This window comes from Rana temporaria, chromosome 9 (genome assembly GCF_905171775.1).
Source record: "Rana temporaria chromosome 9, aRanTem1.1, whole genome shotgun sequence".
NCBI classification, from domain to species: domain Eukaryota; kingdom Metazoa; phylum Chordata; class Amphibia; order Anura; family Ranidae; genus Rana; species Rana temporaria.
Window position 1 is genome coordinate 125,328,379 of NC_053497.1, and position 22,904 is coordinate 125,351,282.

General features: G+C 43.2%; 1 protein-coding gene across 1 annotated transcript in view; it reads right to left on the reverse strand.

The window, feature by feature from the left end:
- AK8 (adenylate kinase 8) overlaps positions 1-22,904 on the reverse strand; it is a 181,588-nt gene that overhangs the window by 87,419 nt on the left and 71,265 nt on the right. Inside the window, exons 6-8 of the mRNA XM_040324427.1 lie at positions 10,297-10,378; positions 6,711-6,782; positions 5,218-5,418 (exon numbers count right to left, since the gene is read on the reverse strand). Of these exons, the coding sequence (XP_040180361.1) occupies positions 5,218-5,418; positions 6,711-6,782; positions 10,297-10,378 (355 nt within the window). The remainder of the gene's footprint in view (positions 1-5,217; positions 5,419-6,710; positions 6,783-10,296; positions 10,379-22,904) is intronic.

A 22,904-nucleotide genomic window follows, 5' to 3' on the forward strand; every position in this document is an offset into this window, starting at 1 on the left:
CGAGGCCTAAGTCTGCACAGAGAACGTCTTCCTTGTGGAGGAAGCGCTAGAGTTTTCGAACTCTTGCTGATTATGTTAATGCATATCTTTCTCTGTTTTGAAGATTTATAGTTTTTGTTTTTCCATTTTCTGTTTTTGCTTCACTGCAAACTACATCATACTGTCACCGCTATTATATTTTTTTATTTGAAACATAATTCATACAAGTAGTAACTGGGAGGTAGCAACTCTTCATCGCTCCAGGAAACCCTAGCAACCTCAGGAGAAACCCCAAGGTTCCACAGAACCCTGGTTGAGAAAACCTGCTCCAAGGAGAGGACTGCAAAGAGCTATCTGTATCTGAATGGACTATAGAACATAACAATAATTATTACCATTAATGGTATTTGTAAAGATTAGCACCTTTTTTTTAAAACAACAATTATTGTTTGCTTTCCTGCCTTTAAACCTAATGCCGCATACACATGATCGGAGATTCCGACAAGAAAAGTCAGATGTGAGCTTTTGGTTGGAAATTCCGACCGTGTGTATGCTTCATCGGACTTTTGCTGTCGGAATTTCCAGCAACAAAAGATTGAGAGCTGGTTCTCTATTTTTCCAACAGAAAAAGTTCATATCGGAAAATCTGCTCGTCTGTATGCAATTCTGACAGGCAAAAAAAACCTGCATACTCAGAATCAAGCAGAAGAGCCCAACTGCCTATTGAACTTCATTGATCTCGGATCGTCGTACGTCTTGTACGTTACCGCGTTCTTGGTGGTCGGAATTCCCGACAAGATTTGTGTGACCGTGTATGCAACACAAGTTTGAGCCAACATTCCTTCAGAAAAAATCCACGGTTCTCTTGTTGGAATTTCCGATCGTGTGCACACGGCATTAGGCCTCATGCACACTGGACATTTTTTCAGCTGCTCCTAGGATCGTCTAGTGATTTTTTCCCCTGCCTTTTAGCCTATGTGTCCATGCACACATAGGGTTAATTTATTGAAACTGGAGAGTGTAGCTCTGCATTAAGACCTATCAGCTTCCATGTTTTTTTGTCAAAGCTTAATTAAACAAGCTGAAGTTAGAAGCTGATTGGCTACTATGCACAGCTGCATCAGATTTTGCACTCTCCAGTTTTAGCAAATCAACCCCATAAGCTTTTAGCAGAGTTTAGAGTCAAAGGGGTTTCGTGGCAGAAAAAAACACTTGATGCTTCTAAACGCGCGTTAACACTAGGCAGGTTTAACGCTTGAGCATTAATTCATTGCAGTGGCCGGAATAAATGATTATTTTGGCCTAAACGTATTACATACTAATACAAGCGTCGGGAGGTTTTTGCTGCCAGGAGGAAAGGCTTTTAGGAGAGTGCAAAAACCCGCTGGGTTGCACAAAAAAATACTATTATTTTGTACCAGGCTTAAGACTGAATTTAAAAAAAGGGGGCCAACATTTGCATGGGCATGGGCAAAGCACAAGTTCACTTTAAATAGGGAAAAAAATCTGGTGCAGTAGAATCATAGAACCTGATTTTTCTGTGTAAACTGTGCTGCCAATCAGCATGATGTAGTAAAAGGTGAGGGGGAGGTCAGCAACAAAAACATTTTCAAGGCTAACGGGACAATTTGCCTATACGCAAATCCCATTATTGTTCTCGTCAATGAAGGAGTTATAGTCAATAGTTTTGATTATTGTACTTTACATCTTTTAGAAATGTGGATGTACCACACTATGATTGCGCATGTATTGGCTGTCTGTTAAGTGAGGTCACAGATAAAAATTTCATAATAATAAAAAAAAACACCACATTTTCAGGTGTCGGATAATGTCTTACATTTTAGCTGCTCCTCCATTGAGATAAAAGGGGGTATACATTTTAATTGGTGCTATATAGTGATTTCAGGTACTTGTTTTAAAACAGTAAAGCCTCGTACACACGATCAGTCCATCCGATGAAAACGGTCTGAAGGACAGTTGCCCTAGGTTAACCGATGAAGCTGACTGATGGTCCGTCGCGCCTACACACCATCGGTTAAATAACCAATCGTGTCAGAACGCGGTGACGTAAAACACAACGACGTGCTGAACAAAACGAAGTTCAATGCTTCCAAGCATGCGCCGATTTGATTCTGAGCATGCGCTGTTTTTTAACTGATGGTTTTGCATACTAACGATCGGTTTTGACCTATGGGTTAGCAATCCATCGGTTAAATTTGAAAGCAAGTTTGCTTTTTTTAACCGAAGGTTAAATAACCTATGGCGCCCACACACGATCGGTTTGGACCGATGAAAACGGTCCATCAGACCGTTTTCATTGGTTTAACCTATGGTGTGTAGGAGCCTTAAGACTTGAGTAATCCTTTCAAGATGGAGCACTTCTTGAAAAATTTAATTTGGGTTCTCCCTTAAAGGTGAAGATTAACGTTGGACACAAAGGAAGGATTTGTAGGCAATGAGGCAAAAAACATTAATTTATCCTGATGTAATCGAGGAGACTCCAAAAATCCAACCCTTAAAATACTGATTTTACTTAACACCCTCCGATCGGATAAAGGCAGAGAGCTCTGCTTACAAATGGGGCTAATTTTCAGTAAATAACTGTAAGTTAATTAGGAGTAATAATCCCCAAGATGAGCTGCTTGACTAATTAACTTGAATAAAAAAGAAATTTGAAGCTTGATGTGGCTTGTCAAAGATCTTTAGAGAATTCCTCGAGATAGTCTTTTTTTTTTCTCCACTCTCCTTTCCCATCCCTAATTCATCCCTCTGCATTATTAATTAATAGTAATTAATATTCAAGCGCCCTCGTCTTTATTTACTGATTTGGTCATTAATTCTTTATGAAAGCTGATATCAACTTTTAGATGTAATTAAGTAATTTGAAAACGAATTAATTTGTTGAGTGAAGAAAAGGGACAATGTGATCGTTACTATTCAGCAGAGCCGGAAGGGCACTGTGTTGTGTTTGACACAAGGTAAGTTTGTGGCAAGGAGGTCAAAATGAAAGCAGGTATCAATTAAAAGTGCAAATGCCCAGAGGAAAGGGCGCTGTAGGATCTGGGACATTAGGTACCCACATTTGTTTTAACAAGGTCCTCTGCTACTCCTCTTGGAGATACTCTGTACATTGTGTCTCGAAACAAGAAACAGCAGTTACTAAAAGGATAGCAGACCAAAAATACAAGTTAATGAATATATAAAAAGATCTGCTACACTTAATGCAAGCCACAGCATTCAAGGATGTAATTAACTATTAAGGCTGCTATTTTACTGAAAATAAATAGCCAAGAAATTTAAAAAACAAAACTTCTGAAAGTATACACAAACATATATATTCAATTGGCCATAAGGGAAGGGAGTTTGGCTTTGAATGGGCAAAATATGGATCAATTTTGCATCCATTTTGTATTGTTTTTAGATTTAATCGGAAAGTTTGATTGTATTTGACAGCCTTTGCCCCCACAGAGGCACATTGGTGTTTTTTTGTTGTTGTTTTTTATTTTTTTTATTTAACCACTTGCTTACTGGGCACATAAACCCCCTTCGTGCCTAGGCGAAATTTCAGCTTCCGGCACTGCGTTGCTTTAATTGACAATTGCGCGGTTGTGCGATGTGGCTTCCAAACAAAATTTACCTCCTTTTTTCCCCACAAATAGAGCCTTCTTTTGGTGGTATTTGATCACCTCTGCGGTTTTTATTTTTTGCGCTATAAACAAAAAAAGAGCGACAATTTTGAAAAAAACCCACAATGGGCCAGATTCAGAAAGACTTGCGCTGGCGTATCTACAGATACGCAGCGTAAGTGTACAGATGCGCCGTCATATCTATGCGCCTTATTCTCAATACTAGATACGCCTGAATTCTGGCTTAATACGACCAACGTAAGTCTCATACGCCGTCGTATCTTGGGTGCATATTTACGCTGGCCGCTAGGGGCGCTTCCGTTGATTTACGCGTTGAATATGTAAATGACCTAGATACGCCAAATCACGAACGTACTTGCGCCCGTCGCTGTAATCTACGCCGTTGACGTAAGGCGTTTTTCTGGCGTAAAGATAAACCACCAAATAGCTGGTCTAAGTCATGTTAGGGTATGGATGTCGGAACTGCTGTCGGATTTTACGTCGTTCACGTAAGTCGCACGTGAATGGGGCTGAGCGTAGGTTACGTTCACGTCGTTGCCATTGAACCGTCATATCTTAGGGCGTAAATTCGACGTGATTCTGAGCATGCGCGCGCATGTGCCGTTCATTCGGGAATTCATTTACATGGGGTCACGGCTAATTTTAATACAACACGCCCACTACCTTCATAATTTGAATTAGGCTGGCTTACGCCGGCCCATTTACGCTACGCCGCCGTAACTTAGGGAGCAAGTGCTTTGTGAATACTGTACTTGTCTCTCTATGTTACGTTGGCGTAGCGCATATGAGCTGCGCTACGCCGGCACAAAGATACGCCGATGTACCTGAATCTGGCTAAATATTTTTTACTTTTTTCTATAATAAATATCCCATTTTTTTTTTAAAAAATTCTCAGTTTAGGCCGATATGTATTCTTCTACGTATTTTTATTTTAAAAAAAAATCGCAATAAGTGACTGGTTTGCACAAAAGTTATAGCACCTACAAAATAGGGGACAGAGTTATGATTTTTTTTATATTATTATTTTTTTTTACCAGTAGTGGCGGCGATCTGCGATTTTTATTGGGACTGCGACATTACGGCGGACATATCAAACACTTTTGACACATTTTTGGGACCATTCACATTTATACAGCGAACACTGCTATAAAAATGCATTGATTACTGTATAAATGTGACTGGAAGTAAGAGGGTTAACACTAGGGGTGAGGAAAGGGTTAAATGTGTAAACTGGGAGTGTTTCTAACTGTGTGGGCGGAGGGGACTGACTGGGGGAGGTGACCGATGCTATGTCCCTATGTACAAGGGACACAGACGTCCTTGTCTGTGTATCCGCCGATCGCAGGTGCCTGGCGGACATCGCGGCCGCCAGACACGCGCATCGGCACTTCAGTGATGCCGCGCGCCCCCCAGTGGCCGGAGGAGCGGAGAACGTCCATAGACGTCCTCCCGGCAATTGAGAGCCACCTTGCGGCCGTCTTTTGACAATTGGCCGGATGTCAAGTGGTTAATGGAAATTCAGTTTAGTAACTGCAGATTTATTTTTTCAAAGTAGAATTATAAACACACACAGATATACGTATATAAGCACCTTGAGAAAAGACATCCATGCATGGTTGGTCAGCGTTGATCTTCTTATGTATCTTTGAAAAGGTGCGAAGAATTCCGGCAACATTTCTATGATATTCTAGCAATTTCTGCCCAGTTTCCTCCTCTGAGATCCCCTCTGCTTCCACTAAATTTTTTTGTACTTCTGGATCATCTGGCCAATCGAAGGTTGTATGGTACACCTCTGTAGAACACAAATATATTTTTAGAAAAGTATAATCCAATCTCATGTCTACAGGAAGCCAGCTAGCCACTATCATTGTAAATATGGGTAAAGCAGGCTAGAAAGCCTATGGCTCTTGTTTCTTGGTGACTGATAGTACTGTTCATCATCTTCCCCCTTCTCTCCACAATGATTAGCAATGTTCTCACATTGAGAATGATGCTGGCCGTGGGAATGCTGGCCATTTTTTTCTGTCTGTGTGTCAACACATCTGACCACCCTCTAAGGTAGTCATGTCATATTCAAATATAACAGTGGCATTGGTTTACTTAAACTGGAGAGTGCCAAATTTGGTGCAGATCTGCTTAGAAACTAATCAGCTTCCAAGTTTTTTGTCAGCTTCAGGTCAAAGCTTAATTGAACAACTTGAAGTTAGAAGCTGATTGACTACCAAGCACAGCTGCACCAGATTTTACACTCCCCAGTTTTAGTAAATCAACCCCATTATGTCAGACTCCTTAATGGCAGGGCTGGATTAAGAGCATCATGTGCTTGATGCTGAGAATTTTGGTGGACTTTTTACTGGGCACCCTTTTGTGTTTCCAAGAGCTGGCATGCTAAAGGGCGTATGCCAAACCTCTAAAGGGCGTATGCCAACTAGGCAAGCCTGGCATTTTATTTGCCAAGTTGTCGTAAGGGCCATGCATTGCCGTTCACTCTGAGCTGAGTGCAGCCATGCAGGCCTAACACTATAGAACCCCCAGATTTCTGTAAGAGTCCTGCATTGGCGTGTCCAAGGCTTCCGTTAGGACTGCTCATGCGGCACCCATTATCAATCCCATCACCCTGCCCAGGCGGTGCATGTGGAATTCAGGGCCCATTGGCCCATTGCTTTTCATGAGCAGTGTGTTCTTTTTGGGTGGCTGGGCCTATATTAAGGTAGGGGCCTGGAGCTGCAGCTCCAATAGCCCCTACGTTAATCTAGCCCTGCTTAATGGCCATAGCTTGTCCACCAATGGCCAGACCTACTTACTGAAAAGTATTACAGAATATTTTTTAATTAACTTTGGGGTTACAGTTTATATCACAACAACTTACCCAGGAGAAAGGATACTTTGAATAGTTATGAGTGCTGAGATTTACACCGACCAGCAAGACAGCACAGTTAAGCTGATTACCTAACTAAGTCAGGATGGGGTGTAACCCTTTTACGGAAGAAAACTACCTATGTCCTTAGGTTCCCTTGTGCTTTAGTGTCTGTCACAGATGTACATATGCTATGTATCTTTTATGACCTACAGGATCTTTCTTACCTCCAGTGGTGGGATCAACTCTCTTTCCCATGTTTCGCTCAATAAGGACAATATCTGGGGCTTCTAGCACCACTAGAAGAAATAAAAACACAAAACAGAGGAACACATTGTAGCACACAAAATGTAAATCATAGCACTCACAGCAGTTTATGTGTGTAAAGTCCGAATAGGTTACTAATTAATAAAAAAAAAAAAAAAAATTATGATTTACATCTATACAGCTCATAAATCTGTCTTTTTCCACTGGTATGTCTAAAAAACTTTCTGAATTTCAAAATCTGCACAGAGCTCAGCAAGCTTCCCCCACTACAATGTGACAATAATCAAATGTTTCAGAGGGAGTGTCGTGTGTTGCATTAATACCCGGATGCATTGGTAATTTCACAGGATGCTGGATTTCGATGATCATTATCTCAACTGATTAGGGTTATAAATATGTGTAGTTATATGCAAATCTTATTTTTTTCTGTAAAAGTCTTGATTGGCTTCACCACTTCTGCTTCCTTGTTGTTTATTGAGTTTGCCTATTATTTGAAAATGCCAACAGAAGGAAACAGGGCCAAGCTTGGCAATTGCTGGAAAAGTCCAGATTAATTTAAGTACATAATTTAAACGTCAAGTTTAAGCGATGTTTTTTTCATATGTTCTATTTTCATTTCCTTGGTTTGGACCAGATTTTTTTTTTTATTGTTTATTTATTACGAGAAAGGGACCCACACGGGCCTACATGGTACAGAGTAATGACATAAAAAAACTGGATAACATCATATAAGTAAGTAAGTCCGGAGACTCATAGGGCAGCTAACATACCGTCATTACCGTACAACAGAAATAATGAATGCAGCAACGGCAACCAACTATCCTCCTTAAGCGACTGTCCTCGGCCAGCTGTCTGGTCGAGGTTCTCATATGTACCAGACCAAATAGGGGTCAGGGATAAACATCCCTCCTCCCAACCTGGGAGTAACCTGTGTGCCATCCGTGGATGTCAATGAGAAGCCCTGGGTCCCCATGTGGACCAGATTTATTTTAACCTTATTTCTCATAGCAAACTAAAAGTCTCCTGCTGCAGATACATTTTGGGGCCAATCACACGCCTCCCTGATGGTATGGTATGATGAATAAGTCTGCTGGTATTTCTCAGCATTGAGGACACCATTAATCAGGCAACATTGAGAACTGTAGATGCCAATGAAACCAAAAGCAGCAGATGAAATGCATATCACACTTACGTTCCTTTGACGTCAGAAGATGTCTTGTAGTGCCATCACAGAACTAGTGAAAACCAGTGGGAACCAGGTACACCCATCTACTGTCCAGAGAAGTCTGGCCAAAGTGGTCATGAAAGAATTGCAGCCAAAAAGGCCATATCTCCGATGTGGAGATAACGCTAAGCATCTCAACTTTGCATGAAAACATAGGAACTGGTATGCAGAAAATGGCATCAGGTGGTCTGGACTGATGAGTCAAAATTTTAAATATTTGGCTGTAGCAGGTAGCAGTTTGTTTGCGGAAGGGCTGGAGAGCGGTATAATAATGAGTGTCTGCAGGCAACAGTGAAGCATGGTGGAGGTTATTTGCAAGTTTGGGGCTGCATTTGTGCAAATTGAGTTGGAGATTTGGTCAGTTTCGATGGTGTCCTCAATGCTGAGAAATACAGGCAAATACTTATCCAACATGCCATACCTTTAGGGAGGGGCTGTGATTTGCACCAAATTTATTCTGCAGTGGGAAGCGATCCAAAACATACAGCCAATGTTATCAAGAACTATCTTCAGCATAAAAAAGAACAAGAAGTCCTGAAAGTGATGGTTTTGCATCCACAGAACCCTGATCTCAAAATCATTATGTCTGTCTGGGATTACATGAAGAGACAGAAGGATTTATGACAGCCTACATCCACAGAAGATCTGTAATTAGTTCTCCAAGATTTTTGAACAACCTACCTGCTGAGTTCCTTCAAAAACTGTGTGGAAGTGTACCTAGAAGAATTGGTGCTGTTTGAAGGAAAGGGTGGTCACACCAAACATTGATTTGATTTGGATTTCTCGTCTGTTCATTTACGTTCCATTTTGTTAAATGCTAAAAATAAACTATTAACACTTTCATTTCTAATTCCTAATTTACAGCATTATTTCACACCGTGTGTATATATGCTGGGATATCTTCTTGGTGCGCATTAGCACTGAACAAGAGGTTTGGATAAGCTACCAAATGCCTTCAACATTACATCCAGTTGAGCAGACCAACTACAGGCGGTCTCCGGGTTACAAACAAGATTGGGTCTGTAGGTTTGTTCTTAAGTTGAATCTGTTTGTAAGTTGGGATAGGTCCATTTTTTAAGTGTAGCTCCAGCCAAAAAAACAGTTTTTCATCTTTTTGGATAGCATAGGGAAGGGTTAACACCCCTGTAACTTTGTTTTGCTGTCTGTGGATGTCTGTTGGATGTCGGTAAGTGTTGGACCGCCTTTACTGTGTAGCCCTTTTTCCTGTGCTTGTGTGACAACACTGCTCTTCCATAGATAGAGTATTGTGAGTAAGTGTTGTCACACCAGGACAAGAAGTGTGCTGCTGGCAAAATCACCAGTTGAAAATAAAAGACACAAAAGCCTGAAAAAACGAACTAATGCAGCCACTACATACTGTATATGGACTGGTAAGCTGAAATATTTTACATATTTGCGTTTCAATTCAAAGTACTCCTTTATGCAAGTGATTGAGGTCCCTTCTCATCTCAGTGCCAGTAGTCATTTGTAAAAAGAAAAATAACAGTTATGTTGGCCAAACGTAACCAAAACCAAACAGGTCATAAATGGAACAATTTAAATCAATATTGGGCTCTAAAACTATTTTATGTCAAGGCCAATTGCCCCTTGATAAAAAAAAGATTTTTTAATGATAAAACAGCCCCATTTAATGCAATTAATTTCTTAAAGTGGAGGTTCACCCGGAAATGTAAATTTTTAACATTAGATTCATGCTCATTTTGTCAAGGGGAATCGGGTAGTTTTTTTTAAAAACGAAGCAGTACTTACCGTTTTAGAGAGCGATCTTCTCCGCCGCTTCCGGGTATGGGCTGCGGGACTGGGCATTCCTATTTGATTGACAGTCTTCCGACGGTCGCATCCATCGCGTCACGATTTTCCAAAAGTAGCCGAATGTCGGTGCGCAGGTGCAGTATAGAGCCGCACCGATGTTCGGCTACTCGTGACGCGATAGATGCGACCATCGGAAGCCTGTCGGAAGACTGTCAATCAAATAGGAACGCCCAGTCCCGAAGACCATACCGGGAAGCGGCGGAGAAGATCGCTCTCTAAAACGGTAAGTACTGCTTAGTTTTTAAAAAAACTGCCCGATTCCCCTTGACAAAATGAGCATCAATCTAAGGTTAAATTTTTTTTTTTTAGGGTGAACTCCCGCTTCAAATATACCACTCTCTCAACAAAATGATCTTTACAGTGAATGAGCGCTGCATGGATGGCCAGCATGAACTCTCTGTGATATTCTGAAATCAGGCTTTGGGGTTCTTCAATTCTACAGATATTTTAATTCTCTTAATGAACAGGCATATGGCACAAGAACTCACCGAAATGATTAGGAGACGAGCCGTTCATCTGCAGCAGTAAGCCCTGATCTCTTGTGCGGGGAAACCCCTCCAGCACCCAGCCCTAAAAGAAGAGATAAAATCCGGTCAGGCCTTGTGAGTAAACACAAAAGGGATGTGATTTGCAGGACATAGGGGAAAAATTAACAGTGGGAGCAGTGCTCAATTACAGTGAGTGACAGCGTGAAAACTTAAATCCAGTAGGACTTGTTGCCTTTATCTTTAAACTATGAGGAGGTTAAAAAGGGGACCGAATACATCAGTGGGTTTACAAAAAAAAAAAAAATGTGCTTTGCCTATGCAATAGCCAAATGTAAATGGATTATGTGCATTGTGCACTGCATTGCTAACAAATAGTACTGCAATAATGACTGGGTCCTAAAGTGCCTGTCCATTCAGAACTCATATTCTAGTTTGGAATACCATAAGGTTAACGTGGTATTAAGGTAGACTTTTGCCGCTTAAATAAAAAATCCTCTGCTAAACTGTTTAAGAGGTAAAATCTAAATTTGGAACAGGCTCTGGCTATCCTTGGCTGGCAAAGTAAACTTAGTCAAAATAATTTTTATGCCCCAACTATTATATTTCCTGCAGAACACACCTTTGGTTATACCACAGAGTATTATTCATGAAGAAAATTCCATCTTTAGGCAGCTGCTGTGGCATAATAAGCAACCTAGAGTGCAGTTGAAACATCTACATAGACCTAAGGATGCTGATGGCTTAGACATGCCAAACCCATGGCTTTACTACCTGGCTGCGAAGTTACAACACCTTTTGCAAGAGGCTGACTTCCACTTCTTGTCCAGACCAGTCACCTTCTGATTCCATTATGCACATCCTACAATTTACAACCAAAGTGACTGCTATACCGGCGGGGTGTGAAGCTGCGGTCTTTACCCAGTCTAATTGTCTCTTGCCTACATATACACTTATTCAGAAAATTTGGAATAAGTCTAAACAGCTTCAGTAGGTTACTAGCTGTGTGCAAATACAGCTGTTCTGTGAAGCCCTCAGAGATTTGTTAGAGATCCTTAGTGAACAAACAGCAACATGAAGGCAAAGTAACACACCAGACAGGTCAGGGATAAAGTTGTGGAGAGGTTTAAAGCAGGGTTAGGTTATAAATAAATATCCCAAGCTTTGAACATCTCATGAAACACTGTTCAATGTAAAATCCGAAAATGGATGGAAAGAGTATGGCACAACTGCAAACCTACCAAGACATGGCTGTCCACCTAAACTGAAAGGCCGGACAAGGAGAGCATTAATAAGAGAAGCAGCCAAGAGGTAACTCTGGAGGCGCTGCAGAGATCCACAGCTCAGGTGGGAGAATCTGCCCACAGAACAACTATTAGTTGTGCACTCTACAAATCTGGCCTTTATGGAAGAGTGGCAAGAAGAAAGCCATTGTTGAAAGAAAGCCATAAGAAGTCCCGTTTGCAGTTTTTGCGAGAAGCCATGTGGGGGACACAGCAAACATGTGGAAGAAGGTGCTCTGGTCAGATGAGACCAAAATGTACCTTTTTGGCCTTAAAGCGGAAGTAAACCCATCCATAAAACATGCTGGAAATGTAACACTCCCATTGGTTGTGCTCTCAACCAAACTGTCAAACTATCCAATGGCTGGTGTCTAAACTGATCACATGTGCAGCATCATGGCAGTTATAAATTAAACAGAGCAAAGGCTTCCTTGGCTGAAAACGATAAGGGGGTTTACTTACACTTTAAAGCAAAGCGCTATGTGTAACGGAAAGCTAACACTGTACATCACCCTGAACACACCATCCCCACTGTAAAACATGGTGGTGGCAGCATCATGTTCTGGGGATGCTTTTCTTCAGCAGGGACAGGGAAGCTGGTCAGAGTTGATGGGAAAATGGATGGAGCCAAATACAGGGCGATCTTAGAAGAAAATCTGTTAGGCCCCGTACACACGGTCAGACCGAACCGATGAGAATGAACCGAAGTTCAGTTTCATCGGACAAAACCGACCGTGTGTATAGGCCATCGGTCTGTTTTCCTTCGGTCCAAAATTCTAAAACATGCTTCAAAACCGAACCGATGGACCGCTGCCCGATCGGACCAAACCGATGGTTAGTACAGAAAAGCATCGGTTCAAAATCCGCGCATGCTCAGAATCAAGTTGACGCATTCTTGGAAGCATTGAACTTTGTTTTATTCAGCACGTCATGTGTTTGACGTCACCGCGTTCTGACCCCATCGGATTTTGGACTGGCGGTGTGTACACATATCAGGCCGTACGGCCACTTCAGAGGTGAACCGATGAAAACGGTCCGACGAACCAGTCACATCGGTTTGGTCCGACCGTGTGTACAAGGCCTAAGAGTCTGTTAGAGACTGGGGCGGAGGTTCACCTTCCAGCAGGACATTGACCCTAAACATAATGCCAGAGCTACAATGGAATGGTTTACATCAAAGCATATTCATGTGTTAGAATGGCCCAGTCAAAGTCCAGACCTAAATCCAATTCAGAATCTGTGGCAAGACTTGAAAATAAATAGAGAAAAAAAAACAGCGTGGGCCCCCCCCCCCTCAGGTCCATACCAGGCCCTTGGATCTAGTATGGATTCAGAGGGGACCCCCATGGCAAAATTTAAAAAACAAAATCCATACCAGACCCTTATCCGAGCATGCAGTCCAGCAGGTCAGAAAAGGGAGGGGACGAGCGAGCCCCCCCGAACAATACCAGGCCGCATGCCCTCAACATGGGGGGATGGGTGCTTTGGGGCAGGGGGGCTCTGCACCCCCACCCCAAAGCACCTTGCCCGGTGGTTGTTGGGGTCTGCGGGCAGGGGGCTTATCGGAATCTGGAAGCCTCCTTTAATAAGGGGGCCCACAGATCCAGCCCCCCCATGTGAATGAGTAGTGTAGTGTTAAAAAATACAGTAGACAGTTTTTGACAAGTCTTTTATTAATAATATCTTCTTCTGCTTCTCTGCTTCTTCCTCAGATCTTCCTCTATCCTCTCCCACACCTTCTTCCTCTGGCCCTCTCCTTCTCCCCCTGCTTCTTCTTCTGCTCTTCTTTATCCGGTGGTGTTCTTCCTCTGCCACTGCTCCCACCGACGAGCCTCCTCCAATGCTGCGTCCCACGCCGATGTCCTGCATTTTTTAAATAACGATGGGGGCGTGGCAATCAGATTACGTCATCCACAGGCCACTGCCCCTTGTGACGTCACCGCCCGGCGCATTATGGGTCCGTGATGTCACAAGAGGGAGTGGCCTCCGAATAACATAATCCGATTGCCACGCCCCCATCTTTATTTAAGAAATGCAGGACATTGGCGCCGACAGATCAGCGGGACGCAGCAAATCGGAGAAGGGTCGTCGGCAGAGGAAGAAGAACACCAGACAAAGAAGACAGAAGAAGAAGCAGGGGGAGAAGGAGAAGACCGGAGGAAGAAGATGTGGGAGAAGATGGAGGAAGACCGGAGAAGAAGATATTTTTAATAAAGTTCAAAAACTGTCTACTGTATTTTTTAACACTACACTACTTTTTTTTTATCCCATACTCATTAACATAAGGGGCGGGATCTGGGGGGCCCCCTTGTTTTTATATTTTGTTGAGAATCCTTTACTGGCAATGACTGCCTGAAGTCTGGAACCAATGGACATTACCAAAGATTGGGTTTACTCCTTTCTGATGCATGTATTAGGCTCTTTCTGCCTTTAGTTTTGCCTTCAGAAAGTAAAATGCATGCTCAATTGGGTTCCGATCAGGTGATTGACTCACCCATTGCAGAATATTCCACTTATTTTCCTTCAAAAGCTCCTGGGCTGCTTTTGCAGTGTGTTTTGGATCATTGTCCATCTGTACTGTGAAGCGCCGTCCAATCAACTTTGCTGAATTTGGCTGAATCTGGGCTGTCAGTATATCTCTAAACACTGCAGAATTCATCCGGCTGCTTCTGTCTTCTGTCACATCATCAATAAATACCAATGACCCATTGCCACTGGAAGCCATTCATGCCCATGGCATCACACTGCCTCCATGTTTTACAGATGACGTTGTGTGCTTTGGATTATGCGCTGTTCAAAGCCTTCTCCACACTTTTTTCTTCGCGTCATTCTGGTAGAGATTAATTTTAACCTCATCCGTCCAAAGAATGCTTTTCTAGAACTGGTCTGGCTTTTTTAGATGTTTTCTGCAAAGTCTAATCTTGCCTTTCTATTTTTCAAACTTATGAATGGTTTGTACCTTGTGGTGAACCCTCTGTATTTGCTCTTGTGAAGCCTTCTTCTCTTGATTGTAGACTTTGACAATGATACGCCCCCACCTCCTGGAGAATGTCCTTCACTTGTCTGGTCACATTTTTCTTTACCATAGAGAGGATACTGCAATCATCCACCACCGCTGTCTTCCATGGACATCCAGGACTTTTTATGTTGCTGAGCTCACCAGAGCGTTCTTCTTTCCTCAGAATGTAAGAAACTGTTGATATGGCCACTCTAAGGCCCCTTTCACACGGTCGGACTGTTCAGGTCCGCCTGTCAGTTTTGTCGGCGGACCTGAACGGCCGCTCCATGCAATCCTATGGAGCGTTGGATGTCAGTGGAAACATGTCCGCTGACATCCGACCCGATCCGCCAAAATCAGATGTATGGCGATACGTCCCCATCTGTCCATGGCGGATCAGATCGGGTGAGATCTGATGAAAACGGACACGCTGCCATTTTTATCAGATCTCTTCATAGGAGACAGCAGTGCTGCACAAGTCCCTCCCCACTCAGTGAGCAGAGAGGGACTTGTCATCCGCCGGCTCAGCGGAGATCACCGCCTTGTGTGAAAGAAGCTTACAATGGCCTGTTTCACTTGCATGGACAGCTCCTTTGAACACATGATGTAGGTTCACAGCTATATGCTCCAAATGCAAATACCACACTCCGGAACTTTTACCTGCTTATTGATAAAAGAAATAACGAAGGAGTAGCCCACACCTGGCTTTCAATTGTCCAATTTTGGTGCCTTGAAAAAGGGGGGTGGCTATTCTTAAGAACTGTAATGCCTAAACCCTTCCTCCGATTTGGATGTACATACCCTCAAATTAAACCTGAGAGTGTGCACTTTCAGCCCGTATCCATTGTATAACTATAGCTTGAATATGTTTTGATAAATACCTGACAAAAAAAAATTGCGCCAGTGTCCAAATACGTATGGGCCTAAGTGTGTGTATATATATATATATATATATATATATATATATATATATATATATATATATACACACACACACACAACCAATGACCACTTTTCATTAGTACATCTGTTCAATTGCTTGATAACACAAATTGCTCATCAGCCAATTACATACCAGTAATTCAATGCTATAACAAGGCTTACAATCTGTAGCAACTGCGTGATTCTATCATGTTAATAAGGACCAAAATCTCTGAGGAATGTTTCCAACACCTTGTTGAATCTATGCTATGAGGAATTAAGGCTGTTCTGAAGGCAAAAGGGGGTCCAACCCGTTACTAGCAAGGTGAATTTAAAGCGGGAGTTCGCCCAAAAATCAACTTTCTGCCGTTAGATCCAGCATACTGCTGACATCTGCAGTATGCTGGTCTTTTTTTTTGGTACTTATCGTTTTAGCAGTATTTCTTCTATGGCTCCGAGCTGGGAATCCTGCGGGGAATGGGCGTTCCCGAAGGCAAGCAAGTTGATTGACGGCCTTCAATAGCGCGTCACGGCTCAGAAAATAGCTTTAATAAAGTGTCCGGTGAGTTTATATAAACTGTACATATTGCTTGAATTATTACAATGTCAATGCTATAAAACTGAAGTGTATATTGTATCTATAGAACTCCTTTAAACAATACACAAGCTTTTCAAATAATAACACTATGACAAATACAGTAATTTACACATTGATCACCTTCACATAAAAAAGTAAAAACATATAAAAAAATTCTAGCTTTCAAGATGTTCCTATGCCAGCAGAATTCACCAATAACTAAAATAATAGTCTTATGCCGCATACACACAATTGGCTTTTGCCTGACCAAAAGCACATCGGAATTCCGACGGAATTCCATCAGAGTAAAATAGAACATGTTCTATATTTAAACTCTGATGGAATTCATCGGAATTTACGATGGAATTTCTCCGATGGGGCATCCACATGGTCGGAATTTCCTATGTAAAAAGTCTGTGTGACTTTTTCCATCGGAAATTCCAATCGTGTACGGGGTAGAACATGCATTTAAACCCATGTATCCCATCTAAATGTCGTTCAGCTCAATAATGTGGCGTCATTTCCAAACAACCCCTGCCGAAAACACGCCGCTACTTATGGGGCAAGTCTGATCTGAACTTTCACAGCTAGAAGAATCTGAAAACAAATACAGTTTTTCAGGATAAATAACGCCACGAGGAGCGGGCGGTACGACAATTACAGAGGAAGCGCGCCGCAATTTGCTTTAAGGAAACATAACCTGCCTCGCTGAGATCTCATGCATATTAAACGCCACGCAGGGCTGCTAGTGATTATTTTTTGTATATTTTAGGTATTTCCTGGGGTCTCGGGTACACAAGCGCACAAATAAAGAGAGAATCAATCAATTCTTTAATTAGAATATATTATGTGGCGTCTTGACACATCACAGCCGAGCGTCGATTCCACCGCGGAGCCGCGTGCTTTGTTCAGAACAGGTTAATTGATATTCTGATGCACTTTACTCCTCTGGCTGGTGCTTGCTTCGAACCCCCAGTGGTTTGCTTCTGTTTTATCCCACATCAAAAAAGCGTATGCTGGGGGCGCCCTCAGCACAGCTCTGAGCTGGAGGCCTGAACAGCTGCGCGGAGCCCGCGATCACAGGAGGGACAAGCTTCTAGCAGATGTCACAGATAAAATGAAATCTGAGCCTTATAAATATATATGTGGACAGTCATAGGGCAGAGGAGGCTGGGGATACATATACAGACAAGACAGGGATGACAAACAGACTTCCTTATGTACTTAGATTCCACCACACTGGTAATGAGGACCAGGTAATTGTATGCAGGAATCTTACATGTTTTTTTGTGCTTTAAACATCTTCATTTTGTAGTTAACCCTGAAATTATTGCACGTTAAAGGCGTGCTACAGTCAAAGTGGAATTATCAACCTCGAAATTCCTACAGGGAGGGCGGCTTACCTGCTCGGAGATTCTGTTTTTCACCCTGGCATAGCTGTGGCGCTAAACACCATCCCACAGCCTAATGCAATGTTTTTAATTTAGAGGCCAGGCATAATAAAACAGGCCAATTTTATTTGTACAAATCATATATTCCTGACCAAGTCCACATGACTACTAGGTATATCAACTTGTTAACACAAATAGCCAAACATGTCCTATTTTCATAAAATCCTACTGGCGAGGAAAGGACCTTTTTCAGATTCTTTTTTTAGAGAATCATGCTTACCAAGATGGATGCACGTCCCCACGCTGGGTTTAAGACTGAGAACCGAGCGATCAAACACCGCCAATCGCTCAGTTCTCAGGGCTCCCTAAGCAGAGAGCTGGTGACTGTCAGCGTTGCCCCAACCCCCCCCCGCTCACTTGAGCACTGGGATGTAGAGAGAGTGGGAGGAGCTGGCCCGGGCTCTCAACAGCTAGCTAATAAGCGGAGCCAGGTGCCGGTCCATGGTTCTGGGCGGATTACGACCATATGGTTGCAATCTTTCCCCAGCCTGGACCGGCTCTGTGATGTCAGCCTAAAGCTTGCTTCAGCCCGCTGTCAGCTGAAAATGGGTCACAGGCAGTGGCGGCTGGTGGTAAATTTTCTTTTGGGGGGGGGGCAAACAGTTTACCCACAGCCACCCCACCCCAGTTGGGACACAGACCGGCTTCCTGATTGACTGGGAGGACCACCCACCCAAATATGGCACGTAAGGGGGCGAGGAGTGCTTAAAGTGGAGGTCCACCCTAAAAAAAAACATTTACACCAAAATGCTGCAAAAAAAATAGAAAAACACTATTTTTTACTTACCAGAAATTGCGGTTGTTAGGCGGATCTTTCTAATCTGCTTCTTCCTAGTCCATGGCTGGTCTTCATCCTCTTGTCTTCTGGGGAATGGGGCATGCTGCCTTCTGGGAACTGTGTGTATCCCAGAGAGCAGCCACCCATTCATACAGCGCCGCAACACTCGCGCATGCGCAGTATGAAACTGACAGTGAAGCCGCTCCACTGCCTGTTTCCCTTAGTGAGGGCGCCGGGACCTGCCACGATCGAGGGATCGGCCTCGGGGGACCGACATCGTGGGCGCCTAGAATAGGCAAGTGTCCTTATTAAAAGTCAGCAGCTACAATGTTTGTGGCTGCTGACTTAAAAAAAAAAAAAAAAGAATCGCGGGTGGAACCCCACTTTAAAGCATAAGTTTCACTTTTGGGTGGAACTCTGCTTTAAGATAGGCTTAGATAGATTTAGTACTCGGTCTTTATTCTGTTATGTTTTCTTTCACTTTGTATGTGTGTCTGTAAGACCCATAGTACAGTAATTAAAGGTTATACTACAGTTGCAATAAAAAGTATGTGAACCCTTTTGGAATGATATGGATTTGTGCACAAATTGGTCATAAAATGTGATCTGATCTTCAACCAAGTCACAACAATAGACAATCACAGTCTGCTTAAACTAATAACACACAAAGAATTAAATGTTACCATGTTTTTATTGAACACAACATTCACAGTGCAGGTGGAAAAAGTATGTGAACCCTTGGATTTATTAACTGGTTGAACCTTCTTTGGCAGCAATAACTTCAACCAAAAATTTCCTGTAGTTGCAGATCAGACATGCACAACGGTAATTCTTAACCATTCCTCTTTGCAGAACTGTTTCTGTTCAGCAATATTCTTGGGATTTCTGGTGTGAATCGCTTTCTTGGGGTCATGCCACAGCATTTAAATCGGGTTGAGGTCAGGACTCTGACTGGGCCACTCCAGAAGGCGTATTTTCTTCTGTTTAAGCCATTTTGTTGTTGATTTACTTCTATGCTTTGGGTCGTTGTCCTGTTGCAACACCCATCTTCTGTTGAGCTTCAATTGGTGGACAGATGGCTTTAAGTTCTCCTGCAAAATGTCTTGATAAACGTGTGAATTAATTTTTCCTTCGATGATAGCAATCCGTCCAGGCCCTGACACAGCAAAGCAGCCCCAACCCATGATGCCCCCACCACCATACTTCACAGTTGGGATGAGGTTTTGATGTTGGTGTGCTGTGCCTCTTTTTCTCCACACATAGTGTTGTGTGTTTCTTCCAAACAACTCAACTTTGGTTTCACCTGTCCACAGAATATTTTTGCCAGTACTGCTGTGGAACATCCAGGTGCTCTTGTACAAACTGTAAACGTGCAGCAATGTTTTTTTTTTGGACAGCAGTGGCTTCCTCTGTGGCATCCTCCCATGAAATCCATTCTTGTTTAGTGTTTTACGTGTTGTAGGTTCGCTAACAGGGATGTTAGCATATGCCAGAGACTTTTGTAAGTCTTTAGCTGACACTCTAGGATTCTTCTTCACCTCATTAAGCAGTCTGCGCTGTTTCTTGCAGTCATCTTTACAGGACGGCCACTCCTAGGGAGAGTAGCAGCAGTGCTGAACTTTTTCAAATTTATAGACAATTTGTCTTACCATGGACTGATGAACAGCAAGGCTTTTGGAGATAATTTTATAACCCTTTAAAGTTTTATGCAAGTCAACAATTCTTAATCGTAGGTCTTCTGAGAGCTCTTTTGTGCGAGGCATCATTCACATCAGGCAATGCTTCTTGTGAAAAGCAAACCCAGAACTAGTGTGTGTGTTTTTTATAGGGCAGGGCAGCTGTAACCAGCACCTCCAATCTCATCTCATTGATTGGACTGACACCTCACTCCAATTAACTCTTAGAGATGTCATTAGTCATAACTTTTTCCACCTGCACTGTGAATGTTTACATGGTGTGTTCAATAAAAACATGGTAACATTTAATTCTTTGTGTGTTATTAGTTTAAGTCTAGTGTTGTGACTTAGATGAAGATCAGATTACAATTTATGACCAATTTGTGCAGAAATCCATATCATTCCAAAAGGGTTCACATACTTTTTATTGCAACTGTATATATGGATTTAAGGACTACAGACTGGTAAGCATGTATACTACTTACTCAGACTTATTTACTCTATACGGTACCATGACCCTTTAAAGTATATGTAAAACATTACCTTGTAAAATAAACCATTTTGTTTAAAATAGAAATACAAGGCAACATTTCTGTAAATATATATAAAAAATTATAAATACCTGGAGGCTAAAAGAAAGCAGTAGACTGATCTTCCCAGTGAAGTGATATGCAGGGGGTGGGCCAGAAAAGTCTTGGTCATTAGAGGACAGACAGGCTGTCAGACAAAACTGACCACACTGGATCTGCTTTCTTACCTAGCGTAGTCAGTTTGAAATAGGAAAGGGCATGCCTGTTGCATTAGGATGTGCACCTTAAAGCTCAAACACGCATTTGTGTGTGTGTGTGCGTGCGTGCATGTACAGTATATATATATATATATATATATATATATATATATATTTTAGCAGAGCGAGGCTCTGTCCCAATAAAAATGAAGATAGTGTTGAAATGGACCCTGTGTCCAGATCTTACAGATAGCCTGCAGGGTGTGTGCCCAGGTGAACACAGCTCATATATAATGAAGGGCTGGGGAGAGTCAGAGAAGGAGGAAGGTGGAGTGTGTGCAGCTGTCTGCTGTTTCAAGACACTGTGTGTGTGGAAAGCTGTCTGCCCTGTGGAAGACTACATCCCTGGTATGGGGGGACTTCGTGCCTGACGGACTGGGAAGGTTGGTAGACCTGAGGTGGCTAGCGAGTCCAAGGGGGCTGGAGGAAGTCCGGAAGTCTGGGAGACAGTAAGCTGGAGAATCCTGTTGAGGCCAGGAGTGGGCCAGGTATAGCAGGTACTGCAAGGCTGAGTGAGCCTGGGAGCCAGGAGGCTTGGTATTTTGTTTCTATGAACATTACTGGAGAAGAACCCCCTGCGTGGGAAATCCTATGTGTGAACTTTTATTTTGTTTTCTTTTTAAATAAAAATGGGCTGCCATGCCCTCAAAACTGAAAAACGCATTTACCACTTGAGTTAAACACCCCCATATTACAATATATATATATATATATATATATATATATATATATATATATATATATATTACAGTATGGCCCGGATTCACAAAGCACTTGCGCGTAAGTGCAAATATGCGCCATCGTATCTATGCGCCTGACCTACAAACTAAGATACGCCTAAAAACAGGCTTCATCCCACCGACGTAACTTGTCTACGCCGGCATAGCGTGGGCGCATATTTACGCAGGACGCATGTGGCGCTCCCACTGATTTTGTATTCAAATATGCAAATGAGGGAGATACAGCGATTCACGAACGTACGTGCGCCCAGCGCAGGCTACGAGCGGTGCCCGTAAGTTTTACGTCCGGCCTAAAGTTATTCCCCATAAAGCAGGTGTAACTCAGCAACAGACGTGCACAGGTCGGCTGGAGAGCAGCTGCAGCAGCACCACTACGGACGAGCTGAGCAACCACACTTGCAGGACAACACATCTGTATGCCAACATGCCAGGGGCAGCCATGGTCATAGCACTACTGCGTCCACAGGCAGGGAGGAGGGCACGGGAGAGGATATACCGAACGCGCATGAACGTCTTTGGCATGGGGGAATCGGAGGTGTATCGCATCTTCAGATTCAGCCCTGATGCCATCCTGGAATTAGCCACAGCCATGCATGATGAAATCACCAGCCAGACAGAACGCTCACATGCAGTGCAGCCACTGGTCAAGGTACTGGCAACACTCCATTTACTCGCCAGTGGATCTTTCCAACGTACAAGTGGAGTCGTGTCTGGGATGTCACAATCCACCATGAGCAGATGCGTGCACCAGGTTGTCCCCGCAATCCTCACACGCATGTCCCACCACATCATCAAACCCACCCATGAGCATCTGCGGCAGAAGGCAATGCAGGATTTCTACCGAATTGCCGGATTCCCACGCACCGTCGGGGCCATTGATTGCACACATGTGGCACTACGGCCCCCCGTGCCACAGAGCACATATACCGCAATCGTAAACAGTGGCATTCCATCAACGTACAGGTGATAGCCGATGCCCAATGCCTCATTTGGTACGTCCGTGCCAAACACCCAGGGGCCAGCCATGACAGCTACATATACCGTCAAAGCAACGTCCCAACAGAATTCGAACAGAACGTTTACAGGGACAGCTGGCTGGTTGGTAAGTGACATGGGTGTCAGGCATGACTGTCCGACCCCATGATGCAGACATCACGAGGGGCACATGCACGGCTAATATCCTCCTGTTTTTTTCCCTTCCAGGTGACTCTGCCTATGCACTTGGGCCCCATCTCCTGACTCCATACCGGAATCCCCAAACCAGAGGCGAGAGAAGATACAATGCTGCACACATACGCACCCGTGCAGTGATGGAGCGCACATTTGGCATCCTGAAGTCCTGTTTCGGATGCCTGGATAAGTCCGGGGGGACCCTGTTGTATTCCCCAAACTTTGTGTGC